At 58.7% G+C, this 12,846-nt stretch overlaps 1 protein-coding gene across 1 annotated transcript in view; it reads left to right on the top strand.

Moving 5' to 3' along the window:
* The window catches only part of DNMT3A (DNA methyltransferase 3 alpha), a 68,765-nt gene that overhangs the window by 13,131 nt on the left and 42,788 nt on the right, over positions 1-12,846 (top strand). Inside the window, exon 4 of the mRNA XM_056125982.1 lies at positions 3,853-3,957. Within this exon, the coding sequence (XP_055981957.1) occupies positions 3,853-3,957 (105 nt within the window). The remainder of the gene's footprint in view (positions 1-3,852; positions 3,958-12,846) is intronic.

Raw genomic sequence — 12,846 nt, forward strand, 5'->3', positions numbered from 1 at the left:
CCAGCTGCTCAGAGGAAGACCTTTGGGGAGACCTGCCTCCCCCCACACAGCCTAAAGGGGGCCTGGGTCTGCAGGCTGGCATTGTTCAATTCCTGGCCCGCACCAGCCCGAATTTAAGGCTCCAGAGCTGACAGCTGCCCTGGGGACCCCCACGCTCTCCAGACAGTGGACCTGGACAGCTGCAGTACCAGAGGCCTCACCCCCTCCTCAGGTGCATCATGCTACATCACTTCAGCCTGGGAGGTTGGGTCGCATCTCCCGGCCATGGGCATGTATGCTGCCGAGGTGCCAATCAGAGCGTGGCTGCTCATGGCATGTGGGTTGCCCAGCAGGGACCCCGAAGCGAAGCCCGCATGAAGGCTGAAGTGACTGTGTGGAGATTGTTGGGACACAGTGAATCTCATTTCTCTGGTTGGCTCTTTGCATCTCTGATCAGTTCCGGACACAAGCTAGGGAATGGGATGACCCTCCCGGAAGGGACGGTGTGCATTAAAGAGCCTGGAGCCTGTACTGGGGCCCTTCCTGCTGGCTCAGTCCACGCACACCAGCCTGGTTGCTTGGCCTGGAGGAAGAACAGGGGCTCTGCAGGGTGGGCCCCCTGCTGCCAGGGAGTGTGGACACAGAACCCCCCAGAAATACCGGGCTGCTCTAGCTTTCAGGGGGAATAAAACAACCTTTTGCCTGTCTGACCCCAAATCCCTGTGATGTAGATGTAGGCTGAATGGGTAACTTGCTCCCATTTTACTGAGGCTTGGAGTGGATGGGCTGGACCCAACTGATGGACAGATGGGTTTACCCACACTCTCCTGGGTCAGTACCTTCACTGACTCGCCCACAGTCTCATCAGTGCTCTCATCAGTGTTCTCACCGTTTAGCCACGGTGGGTGCCCGCCCTGAGATCCGCATGGGTGTGTACGCCCCATCCACCTCCTCTTCTGACATCCAAGTGACCTTTTGTTCTTTTTTTCCCCGCCACCCTTGGGGATGACTCCCAGCAGTGCTGCTGGGGTTCAAACCCAAAACTCAGGGCTGGAGTGAGAGCACAGCAGCTAAGGTGCTGGCTTTGCATGTGGCCAACCTAGGTTTGACCCCTGGCACCCCATAGGGTCCCCGAGAACAGCCGGGAGAGATCCCTGAGTGCAGAGCCAGGAGTCGGCCCTGAGCATCTCAGCATGCAGGACTCCAGCCCCCTGAGCTGTCTCCCAGCCTCCAGGAGTCCTTGCTCACCTGGGGGAGGGTGTCAGCAGACAGCTGAGGACCAGCCCACCTGGTCCCCCACATGACTTGGACTCCAGGAGCCCCCAGATTTTTTTAATAGGGGATTGCTTGGGTAGTACCTGGCAGTGCTCAGGCCTTACTCTTGGTTCTGCACTCAGGGATACTCATTGCATGGCCAGGAATGGAACCGGGTCGGCGAGCGCCTCAATCCCTGGATCATCTTTCACGTCCTTCCCAGCTCTTCTTCATTTATTTTTTTCTTTTGCGATTTTTATACATTTTATTTTCATAAAGTAGTTCACAATAGTTCATTACAGATAATATTCAAGCACCCACCCCACCAGCGAGCATCTTTCCACCACAATAAGAGGGAAATGTATGAAGGTTGTTGTATTTCATTCTGGAGCAAATTAAGCCTGGATATAAGAGAATACAAGCAAGTATGTTAAAACCAAGCAAATGTGTGCTACTTTAGGTACATCAGTGGGCCAGAGTATAAGAGGTTGTGTGGCCGCATTTGCGACTGCTTGCTCCAGGAAATACTGCATCGCTCTATCTTGGGAACTTTATTTTATAGTCTCTGGATCTTTGCCATTGATGAGATTACATGGCACCAGGGGCAGTTTGTGGGTGTGACTGCCAAGCTACTGGAAAACTGGGGATCTGGGTGGAGGAGGCCCAGTCCTGATCTGAGCAGGCTTGGAGATCTCAGCCACGGGTCCTGCATACCTGGATTCCTCTGCCGGTTCCTTCATGTATGAGGCTTGTCCCAGCGTATTGAGAGTGGCCTTGAGCATGGCTGTGGCTGGCTTCTGGAGGTTTTCGGCTGCTGGGGTTCTGCTTGGGGCGGGGAGGGAAACTCAACTCGCCCCCTCCAAGGTTCCCCGGTGAAGACAGCCTGGCATAGGCTCAAGAGATTCTGCATCACTCTCTTCCCGAACCAGCTTTCCTTTAAGCCCTCGCTGCTGCTCTGGCTCTTTCGAAGAGGGCTTGGTGGGGCTCTGGTCCCTGTGCCACCTCTGTCCCTTTACTGGGACCCCACTCCACTGGGTTCCTGTCCCAGGTCTTCTCCTTGGCGCTCTCTCCGAAGCCCTCACTCGCTTCGGCTGCGCGCGTGCGCTGAGGCTGCCACCTCCAGCCACATTGGTCCCCAGACTTGGGAGCACCCGCTGACTCTGGCCTCCGGGGGTGGCGCCATCCACTCCTGCACCCACAGTGCACCCCCCGGCACCCTCTTCCTGTTCCTCCTCTGGTTCTCAGAGCCTCAGCCACGACACCCGAGATCCCACCCATGGTCTTCGAGCAGGTCACGGAGCGGGGGTCCATGCTCCCCGTGAATCTCATCACTACGGTTGGTCACCGCAGGGCTCCAGCGCGCGTCCCACCGCCCCCATCACCTGAAAATTCATGTGGCAAACCACAGCTCCTTTCAAGTCACAGAAAATGAAAGTGGAGCGGGACATCGAGGGCCAGCCTGGTGACAGCCCCGGCGCTGGGGCAGCTGCTGCCCACGCCCTGGGGCAGGGTCCTCTGTGGGGAGGGCCCTGAAACCCTCTGGCACCTGGACTCCCGTGGGGCAGCAGGGGGCCCGCTCTGCCGGCCAAGGGCCCACCCCTCCTCTCCTTTCCCTCCATGCTTTCTGCTCGCGATCAGCCATGCCGGGCGGTGACTCAGAAGGGACTCAAGGGTGGTTTGTGGCCAGCGGAAGCAGTGAGGCAGCAGGACTTTCGAGGTTTCTGTCCCTGGGCCCCCCAGATGACATTGCTGGTGGCCCCGCAGGGGGGGGTGTGTGTGTGTGTGTGTATGTGTGTGTGTGTTTGGGGGATGGAGTGCATCGCAAAGCTGAACTCCTGGAATCGGAATTGAGGTGCCATGGGCCCCATTAGTGCCACGGTTAAGGACAGCCGTCTCCAGAGGCTACGTGCACACTTCAGTTTCTCCTTTTTTTTAAAAATTTTTTTGTGGTGCTGGGGTTGGAACCCAGGATCTCTCTCATGTGGGGCTAGTGCCCTGCCACTGGGCTACATCCTTCCCCCAGCCCCAAATCAGCGATTCTTCTAAATTGACATTTGCCCTTTTCAAGAGAAAGGGATTCGGGGCCCGGAAAGCCAGCTCATGGGGCTGAGGTCCCAGGATTCACCTCTGGCATGGTGACCCCGGAACACTAAGCTGGGAGTAGCCCTGAGTCTGCACCTCATCCTAAACCTAAAGCCCGGAGGGAAAAAAAAAAAGAAAAGCACTCATCCCACTTCCAGCTACTTTCAATTTTCGTGCTTTGTCTTCATGTAAACAAACTCCTTTCCTCTTACACGCAGCTGACCTGGGTTCCATCCCAGACACCCCGTATGGCCCCCTGGCATAGGCTCAAGAGATCCAGTGATCCTGATCACTGAGCCAGGGGACAGCCCTGAGTACCTCCGGGGGTGGCCCAAAAAGCCAAGAAAGAAAAGGAAAACAAAAAATGGAAACAGAATCCCATCGGGCTCCAGACTGGGGGGCTCTGACGGCCCTTGAAATGTGCTCAGCAGAGGCGGCGAAGCCTCCCTAAGTGGGGCTCCAAGGAGTGGGGTGGGCTGGGGGCAGGGCGGGGGCCCCGGGGTGCAGCCGCGCTCACAGCCCTGTTGCCCCCCACAGGAGGGAGAGGAGCAGGAGGACGCCCGCGGCAAGGACGAGCGGCAGGAGCCGAGCACCACCGCGCGGAAGGTGGGGCGGCCCGGACGGAAGCGCAAGCACCCTCCGGTGAGTGGCGGCTCCCCGCATGCCCCCTGCCGTGCCCTGGGTCCAGCATTCCAGCAGGGGGCCCTTTTCCCAGCCTTTCCGGTCTTGTGCTCCCCACCATTACCCCCGCACCTTCCCCACTGTCTGCACTGAACTGGATGGACCCCACCCTGCTCCCTAGGGCCCAGGGGCCTGTGCTGAGGCCTCCCCCAGGCCTGAGTCCTGAATCCCCTTGGAAGGGCAGTGAGGGGGCCAGCTGGGGGGGCCGAACCCTGGGGTAGGGTGGGGCACAGACCCCCACTCCACCCACACAGCTACCCCCCTGCCCCGAGGCCTGGTGGAAGGGACACAGCTGGAACTGGTGGAACTGGTGGGCCCCATGGCCCACGTGCCTCGTGTCCTCTCCTGAGGATGGGGCCACCAGGACTTGCCACCAGCTTCGGGGTGCCGTGACCTCTGAGTCTGGGGCGGGCGGGCACTCAGGAGCCTTTCAGAGCCTGGAACTCCTGGCTGGTACACAGGACAGCTGGGTCTTTTCTCTTAACCCCTCGCTGCTGAAGATGGCCTGGAACAGGGCGTCTGGGCAGCGGGAACTGCCCTCCAAGGAGAGGCTCTCTGCGGGCCGTGCTGTGTTCCCAGCAGAGGGACGGTGGGGAGGGCGCGGGCTGGGGAGCACTTTGCTCGCAGTGGGAGATTCAGAAACCCACCCTGGGGTCTAGGCGAACAGGAAGGAGAAGAGTGATTAGAAAACACTTTAATCTTTTTCATTTTTTTTTTTTGCCTTTTGGGGTAACACCCTGCAATGCTCAGGGGTTACTCCTGGCTCAGCACCCAGAAATGAGTCCTGGCTGGGATGCCGGGGATGGAACCCCAGGTTGGCCATGTGCAAGGCAAACATCCTACCTGCCATACTATTGTCCTACCTTCAACACTATCACTACGGCCCAGAAACATTTTCTTCTTAAAGCAAACCCAGATCTTGAAAGGCCTGGATGGAAGCATTGATCCTAAGTTCAAGGCTAGGAGAGCGACCCCGGCTGGCGGGTACAGCAGAGGGAACTGCCTTGCACACAGTGCACCTGGGTTTGATCCCCCGTACCACCTCGGGTCTCCCAAGCCAAGCTAGGAGTGATCCCTGAGCACAGAGCCAGGATTAAGCCCAGAGCACTGCCTGGTATGCCCCCCCCCCCCCCAATAAAGGGTAGCCCATAGCATTTTTTTTCTCTTTTTTGGTTCACACCCAGTGATGCTCAGGGGTTGCTCCTGGCTCAGTGCTCAGGAATTACTCCTGGCAGAGCTTGGGGGACCATATAGGATGCTGGGGATTAAACCCAGGCCGGCAGCGTGCAAGGCAAATGTCCTACCCGCTGTGTTATCACTCTGGCCCCCGCCCCAAAGACTTTCTGGCTCACGGAGACCCCACGCTGCACTTGCCCGATTCCTGGGGTCCTTTTGGGGGGGCATCCTTCTTGAGGGAGGAAGTGGAGGGTTGCCCACAGTGCAGGCTGGAATGGGTGGGGAGCAGCTGAGACAGGCAAGCACATGGTAGGCCCATCTAGAGCAAATAAAGCCCCCCTTCCTGAGACCCTGGAACAAGAGGGAGGGCCCAGCACTGAGGGCCCAGGGCAGGAACCAGGGGGTGACCCCAGAGGGGAAAGGGATTTCAGTGTTTCCCAAAGTGAGAAACACCGCCCCCTACAGGGGGGATTGGGGCAGCATGGGGGTGGGGGGGTCAGTAGGACCCTCAGAGCCTTTGAGGACACTTTCTCTTCATCTGCTTAGAGAATGGCGTGGCAGAGGGTGGGTGCTGGTTGATATTTTTTTCTGCAAAGGGGGTGGCTGCCCAATAAGTTGGGGCCTCCGGCCAGAGAGCTATGCACCCCCAGCCAGGCCCAGGACCAGGTGGAGGGGGAGCACTATTGCCGGAGCCGCAGATCCCGGCTCCAATCCCTGCTCTGCCACTCACTGGCCGCTGTGTGGCTGCCAGTCCCACTGTCTGGACCTTGTTCCCCTTCTGAGTCACCTGGGCAGGGTGTCTTAGAGCCTGGCCCTGCCCTTCCTGTTCCTTTTGCTTCGTCTGGAGGCCAGGGCAGCCTCACAGGGATAGCAGAAGCCACTCTGCGCTCCTGCTGTGTGACCGCCAGCCTCCTGCTGGACCTGTCTGATCTGCTTCCTGTTTGCTCATATATGGCCTCCAGGGATGTGTGTCGTGTCCTGCCCCGGGGGTGGGGTGGGGGTTGTGGGAGGGGTTGAAAGGTGTGCAGTAGCACCTGCTCCCCTCTGGGTGCCACTGCGGCTGTCGCCACCAAGGGTTTGGAGGTAGGAGACTGGCCGTAACCTCCTGAGCAGTTGGTCTTCTGTCGGGTGCGGTCAGGGGTCAGGATGGGAGAGGAAGCCCAGGGTGCTGACATCAAGGGTGGGTGCGGGCAGCTGATAGAAGACCCCGGGTGCATGGGGGAGCAGAAATCAGACAGACCCCTAGAGAGCCCAGGGGGAGCACCGCGAGGCAAGGGGGTGCTTTGTGTGTGCATGCGGGGGTGGGAGTCTGCGAGGGGGTTAGTGAGAGTGTGCGACTATGTGCATGGTGTGTGGGAGTATTTGAGATGTGCATGTGTGGGCATTGTTAATAGTGTACACGTCAGTGTGTGAGTGTATGTGTGAGTAGTGTGAGGTGTGTAAGTGTTCGTGAGAGGATGTGTGAGTCTGTGAGCTGTGAGTGTGTTTATGAGCAGTGTATGTGAATATGGTGTTAGGCATGAGTGTGTATGAGTGTGGGTGTATGTATGGGTGTATGTGAGAATGAGTGTATTTGTGTGAGTGTGTGCAGTGTGTTAGAGTGTATGAGTATATGTCAGCCTGTGAGTGTATGAGTGTATGTGAGTAAGTGTGTATGTATGCGTTTGTATATGTGTGAATGCACATGTGAGAGTGTGTATGTGTGTGTATGTGTGAGTGTGTGTGAGTGAATATGATTACCAGCACAGGGCAGGGAGGAATGAGGTGTAGCTATTAGTGTCCTCAGATGCATCACCCCTGCTTCCCGAGGTCGAAGAATCTTTTAATTTGTTTGTTTTGGGTCTACACCCTGTAGTGGTCAGGGGTTACATCCGGCTCTGTGCTCAGGATCTCTCCTGGTGGGCTTAGGAGACCATATGGGGTAGCAGGTATCAAACCCAGGTCAGCTACATGCAAGGCAGGCGTCGTACCACTGCTCTATCGCTCCGGCCCCAAACAAACCTCTTAATTCCTTTTGCCCCCAAATCTTGTCATTCCTCTGCCTCCCCCCTATCTGGAGCAGCCCCCCATGTGGCTTCTCATCTGAGGCCTCCCTGGCCTCCAACAGGTCTGCTGAGCACTATGGTGTGAGGCTAAGCACGAATGAGACTTACCCCTGCTGGGAAAGAGCTTAGAGCACTGGGCAGCATGCTGGGGTCAATCCCCCATGCCCCCAACCACTACATACCACCGAGTGTGAGGACTCTCCCCCGACCCCCCCTCCCCCGCCAAACAAAAAAAACCCTCTAGGAACTCTGAATCTTCTGGGACAAGATGTGTCTCCTCGGTTCAGCTGGGGCCCTGCCTGTCCCAGTACGTCACTGGCCACTGAGCACCGTGCCTTCTGGCCGTACCCCTTTCTCCCGCTGCCTCTCCTGCCCTGGGGTCCCAGCGGGCTGTCCCTTTTGAACCATTAGTAAATGTGGCCAAGACGCACGCTGAGAAGTAAAAGACGGAGGCCTGGTGTGGCCCAGCCAGAGGCCACCTGCACGGCCCTGGGAGGCCTGGCCTCCACCCCCACAGCAGACAGAGCTTCAGTTCTGCAGAGATGAAAGACCAGACAACAGGCAGGGACCATGCGCCTCTCACGTGGCTTCCGCCGGACGTGGCGCATGTGACAAGTCTGTACCAGATCCGGGCTGGGCTGTAGCCCTGAGCACTGCTGCGTGTGGCGCCCTCGGCAGGAGCACTACAGAAATGAGATGAACCGCCTCTCCAAGGGAGATGAGGGCCGGTGTCTTTCTTTCTGCTGGATTTGATGTCCAGTGGGCCCACTCCACCCAGGACCGAGAGAGCGAAGGAGGATGCCCGCTATGGGCACCACCATAATGCCCGCCAGGTCCCCTCCTGTAACCACCTGGCTGCTAGAGCCTCCCTGGGGGTGCCGACCCCCAACCAGATGGACAGCCGGAGGTTCAGAGAGCAGGGGGGACCCCACATCTCTGGACTGCAAGCCTGCACGCGGATTCCTTCCCCCTCAGCACCCAGCTCTCCAGAGATTACTGGCAGGGAGGGCTATTTGGAAACCGGGCGGGGGCCGAGCCCTACCTCAGCAGGGAGGGTGCTTGCCTTGCACACAGTAGTTGGCTTCGATCCCAGCATCACTTACGGTCTCCTGAGTATAAGCCCTGAGTCTCCGTGGGTGTGGCCCCCAAACAAACAAACAAACAAACAAGCAGTAAAAGGCCCAGTCCAAAAACCATCCCAAGGAGCGATAGGACAGTGGGGAGAGCGTTTGCCTTGCACACAGCTGACATGGGTTCAATCCCCAGCGTCCTGGTTGAATCTCCGGCATCCCATATGGTCCTCCAAGCACCGCCAGGAGTAATTCCTGAGTGCAGAGCCAGGAGTAACCCCTGAGCATCACTGGGTGTGAACCAAAAAAGCAAAAACAAAACAAAATCAAAAACCATCCGAAGGGGTGATGGCGGGGTGGGAGGGGAAACTGGGGACACTGGTAGTGGGAAATGTACTCTGGTGGAGAGACGGGTGTTGGAACATTGTATGACTGAAACCCGACCATGAATAGCTTTGTGATGTTCTATCTCATGGTGATTCATTTAAAGAAAAAAAAAAAAACCAAAGGCTGGTGAGACAGAAGAAGGGTTAAAGCAGTTCCCTTTCTGGTTTCTGGCACTGAGTATGGTATCCTCGCTCTGCCAGGAGTGACCCCTACGCACAAAGCTAGGAGTAAGCACAAACCCAACCCCCCGCCCCCCTCTCCCCCCCCCCGAAAAAAATACCCACATTCTGATTGAAGGTGTTCCCCACCCCCCACTCCCGCCAGAGAGCTGATGCCCCAAAGCAATGGTGGGGTCTGGGCCCCGGGCCAGGAGGGCTCAACCTGGAGGCAGCAGGAAACAGGAAGCAAAGCTGGGCGGGGCAAGCCAGGAGCTGGCACCTGGGCCCAGGCCAGGAGGGCACGGGGCGCACGGCCATGTCTGCTGGCCGGTGCTGGGCTGAGCAGCGGGGCGGGAGGAAGAGGAGACTTCCTGCTGGCCAGTTCGTGAGGACAGTGGGCGGCAGTGGGCGGAGGAAGGCCTGTCGTAGGGGGCTGCGGAGGGCTCATGTCCTGCCTTCGCCAGTCAGACCCCAGTGTGGGGAACAGCCCCGCGGGCCCCGTACCCTGTATCTGCATCTACTTTTCGGAGATTTATCCCCACCGACTTCCTCTGGGTTATTTTTGCTCAGGGAGCACTCTGAGGTGACCTCTCTAGCTAAGAATAACCCAGCATGGGGGGAGGGGGGAGGGGGGAGGGGGAAGGGGGGCGGGCACCAGAGCCAGCAGCTCCGCCCCCGGGTGAGAGGGAGGAGAGGGAGGCCACCTCCCCTCACAGCAGGACTTGGGGTGTCCACAGAGGACCCCACCCCCTCCCAGGGTGTTGTCGCAGTTCAGCTCAGCTGCTGAGCGCCCCCTCCGACCAGGCTCATTTTCCAACCAGATAGGACCTTTGACTGGTCTCCAAGTTCAGACGGGGCCAGGGCCCACAAGTTGTTTTTTGTTTTTTCTTTTTTCTTTTTGGGTCACACCCGGCGATGCACAGGGATTACTCCTGACTCTGCACTCAGGAATTACTCCTGGTGGTGCTCAGGGAGACCATATGGGATGCTGGGAATCAAACCCGGGTTGCTCACGTGCAAGGCAAACACCCTACCCGCTGTGCTATGGCTCCAGTCCCACAAGTTGTTTTCCAAGGAGAGTCACTCCTGCACTGGTCCCAGCGGCTGCTGCCCCTTCCTGAATGCACAAAACTTCCAGAAAGTTCTTCTCTGCCACCCCTACCCCACCCTGGCCAACCCCTCAAGGGGCTCTGGACCTGCTGCATGGCGTACCTGCCCTGGTCTCGTGGTTTTGAAGGTGAGAGTGGAGCAGCAGCAGCAGATGTCTCCCACGAGGACTCGGGGGCAGGGATGAGGTACTGGGTTCGATTCCCTGGCTTCGCTCACACACAACCTTCCCAAGATCAGAGACTTTCTGTTAACAGAATCCTGCAGATTCACCGGCTCGTTCCCACACTCTTTAGTCAGAGGCATTGGGAGGAGGCAAAGCATGGGCTTAGCTGGCCCTGGACCCGAAAGGGAGGCTAGAGAAGGGTGGTGGGCCGTGGGAGGCCCGAAAGTGGCTGGTTGAGCACACTGGCCTGGCCAGGTGGACAGGGGTCCCCTTCAGGAGCACATTCCTTGTCAGTGAGAGTGGGCGACAGCAGAGAGCCCGAATGAGTTCCCCTGTGTCTTCTCAAATTATCCGTTTCTGGGTGCCGCATCTGGCAGTGCTCAGGGCTCATTCCTGGCTCGGAGCTCAGGGATCATTCCTGACGGGGCTCGGGGGGCGACCTAGTTGATGCCAGGGGTCGAACCTGGGCTGGCCGTGTGCAGGGCAAACATCCTCCCCGCTACGAATGCTCTCGCTTCAGCCCCCTCTCCTCACATTTTGGGGTGGGTGTGTGGCATGACGAGAATCGTGTGGGGAGTTTGCTCTGGCGTTCGGGAGCGAGATAGGCTGAGTGCCAAGAGGATGCCGGGAGCTGAGTGCAGAGATGGACCCACATTCGGGGCGGTGGGGCGAGGCGGGGGTGGGGGGGGATGGACAGGGCGACGCTGCTGGTGACTGCGGGCCAGTGTCAGGCCCCAGGAATACGTGGTGTCCCCAGGCACCCATCCTTCCATAAGGGAACAGATCAGAACAGAACAGGGGCATCTGAAGGGTGTCCCTGCCCTCTGGTCATCAGGAGAGCATCAAAATGAAACCCCAGAATCCTGTTTTGCTTTTCAAAGCTCCATGTTTGTTTTCACCATTCCCCAGCGTCACCGTCACCCTGGCCATTCACGGCTAACGGCTAACGTTACTTACTCCCTGGGGCTTCACTCAGCCCACCCTGCAGACCCCACGCTGCTGCAGTTGGGGTGCAGGCATTATTGCCCCCACCCAGAGAAGTGGAGCCGCACTGGCTGTGCCCCCGGAGAAGCGCCAGATGGACAGAGAATCAAGCAGGGCGGCCCAGGGGCTGGAGAACCAGGGGCTGAGCGGGCTGGGAGTTAGGAAACTGGGGCTGGGGCCCTGGAGGAGCCCAGGAAGGGGTCCCCCCGTTGGAGTCGCCGTCGGAGGCGCTGGGCTGTCTCCTGCACCAGGTTCCCTTCTTCCTCAGAGGGGAAACTGGTGATTGCAGGAGGGCTGTCAACATGTGCGCGGCTCTCGACAGAGCCTCACTCCCCGGTCCAGCCCTTTGAGGTGACTTCAGAGGTAACGCGCACGTCCTCTTCCGGGTGGACAGGTGTCCCTGCTGAAGGTGGAACCTCATGTGGCTGGCCAGGCATGGCCCTTTCTTGTGCCCCTCCCTGGCCATGGTAACCGGGCTCAGCCGGGGGAATCTAAGCTTCACAGCTTCTCACGCTTGAGTCTCTTTGTCTCTCTCACACACATGTGCACACACATATACATGCCCAAGCACACAGCCGCCCATATACATGCATATGACCACTTGCATACACAGGCACATGCACACACAGCATAGACACAGGCATGCACCTGACCCCGGGCATGCATATATAGCCACATGCATACACGGGCACATGTACACATGAGAGCACACACAGGCATCCATATAACCACGTGAATACAAACGCACATGTACATATGAGCGCACACACAGGTATGCACCTGACCCCAGGCATGCATATAGCCACATGCATACACGGGCACTTGTACACATGTGCGCACACACAGGCATGCACCTGACCCTGGGCATGCATATAACCACATGCGTGCACAGGCATATGTACACATGAGCATACACAGGCATACACCTGACCCCGGGCATGCATATAACCACATGTATACACACACAGGTATGCACCTGGCCCCGGGCATGCATATAACCACATGCATACACGGGCACTTGTACACATGTGCGCATACACAGGCATGCACATGAACACATATTTACACAGGCACACGCAGTCACGAGCAGGTACCCAACCACACGCACACAGGCATAGCGGAGAGGTCTCTGGGGAAGGAGGGAGATGCGGCAACTCGCAGTCCAGGAGATGGGGCCCCGAGGTGGATGCAGAGGCTGGGGCCCCCTCTTTCCCGAGTTGGCTCTCCGAGGCTTTGGGGGCCCTCTCTCAGGGAGCGGGGTGGGTGGGGTGGACCCCGCTCAGGCTCTCCCTGCCTCAAGGTCAACTCTGCCGCTGCTCAGAGGATCAGAGGCTGCCCAGGAAGGGGCTGAGGAAGGCCTGGAGCAGAGGCCCAGGGCGGCTGGCCGGGCGCCAGCGTGGGGGCAGGGTGCCCTGCCAGGGAGCTGTGGCTGTTTCCTGAAACTGGAGTCAGGCTGGAAAAGTCCAGGGGTGGGGGTGAGGGTGGATAGGCCCACGGGAGGGGGCCCCCGGGGTTAGCGGCTGACCCGGGCCAGGCGGGCAGGCGTCTGGGCTGCCCTGTACCCTGCTCACGCCTGCACCTGTGATCATGTGTCTTTAACCAACCGTCCGCGGCGGGCCTGCTGCCAGGCGCCCGGCTGGCATGGAGCTGAGCAAGAGGCCTGAAAGCCACCGCGGGAGCTGGTGCGGGGCGAGGGCGGGAGGGGAGGCTGAGGCAGACCCCTAGCACCCGGCCTGGCTCCTGGAGGAGGGCAAAGG

The sequence above is a fragment of the Sorex fumeus genome, unplaced genomic scaffold (assembly GCF_029834395.1).
Source record: "Sorex fumeus unplaced genomic scaffold, SorFum_2.1 ptg000006l, whole genome shotgun sequence".
In the NCBI taxonomy this organism is placed as follows: Eukaryota; Metazoa; Chordata; class Mammalia; order Eulipotyphla; family Soricidae; genus Sorex; species Sorex fumeus.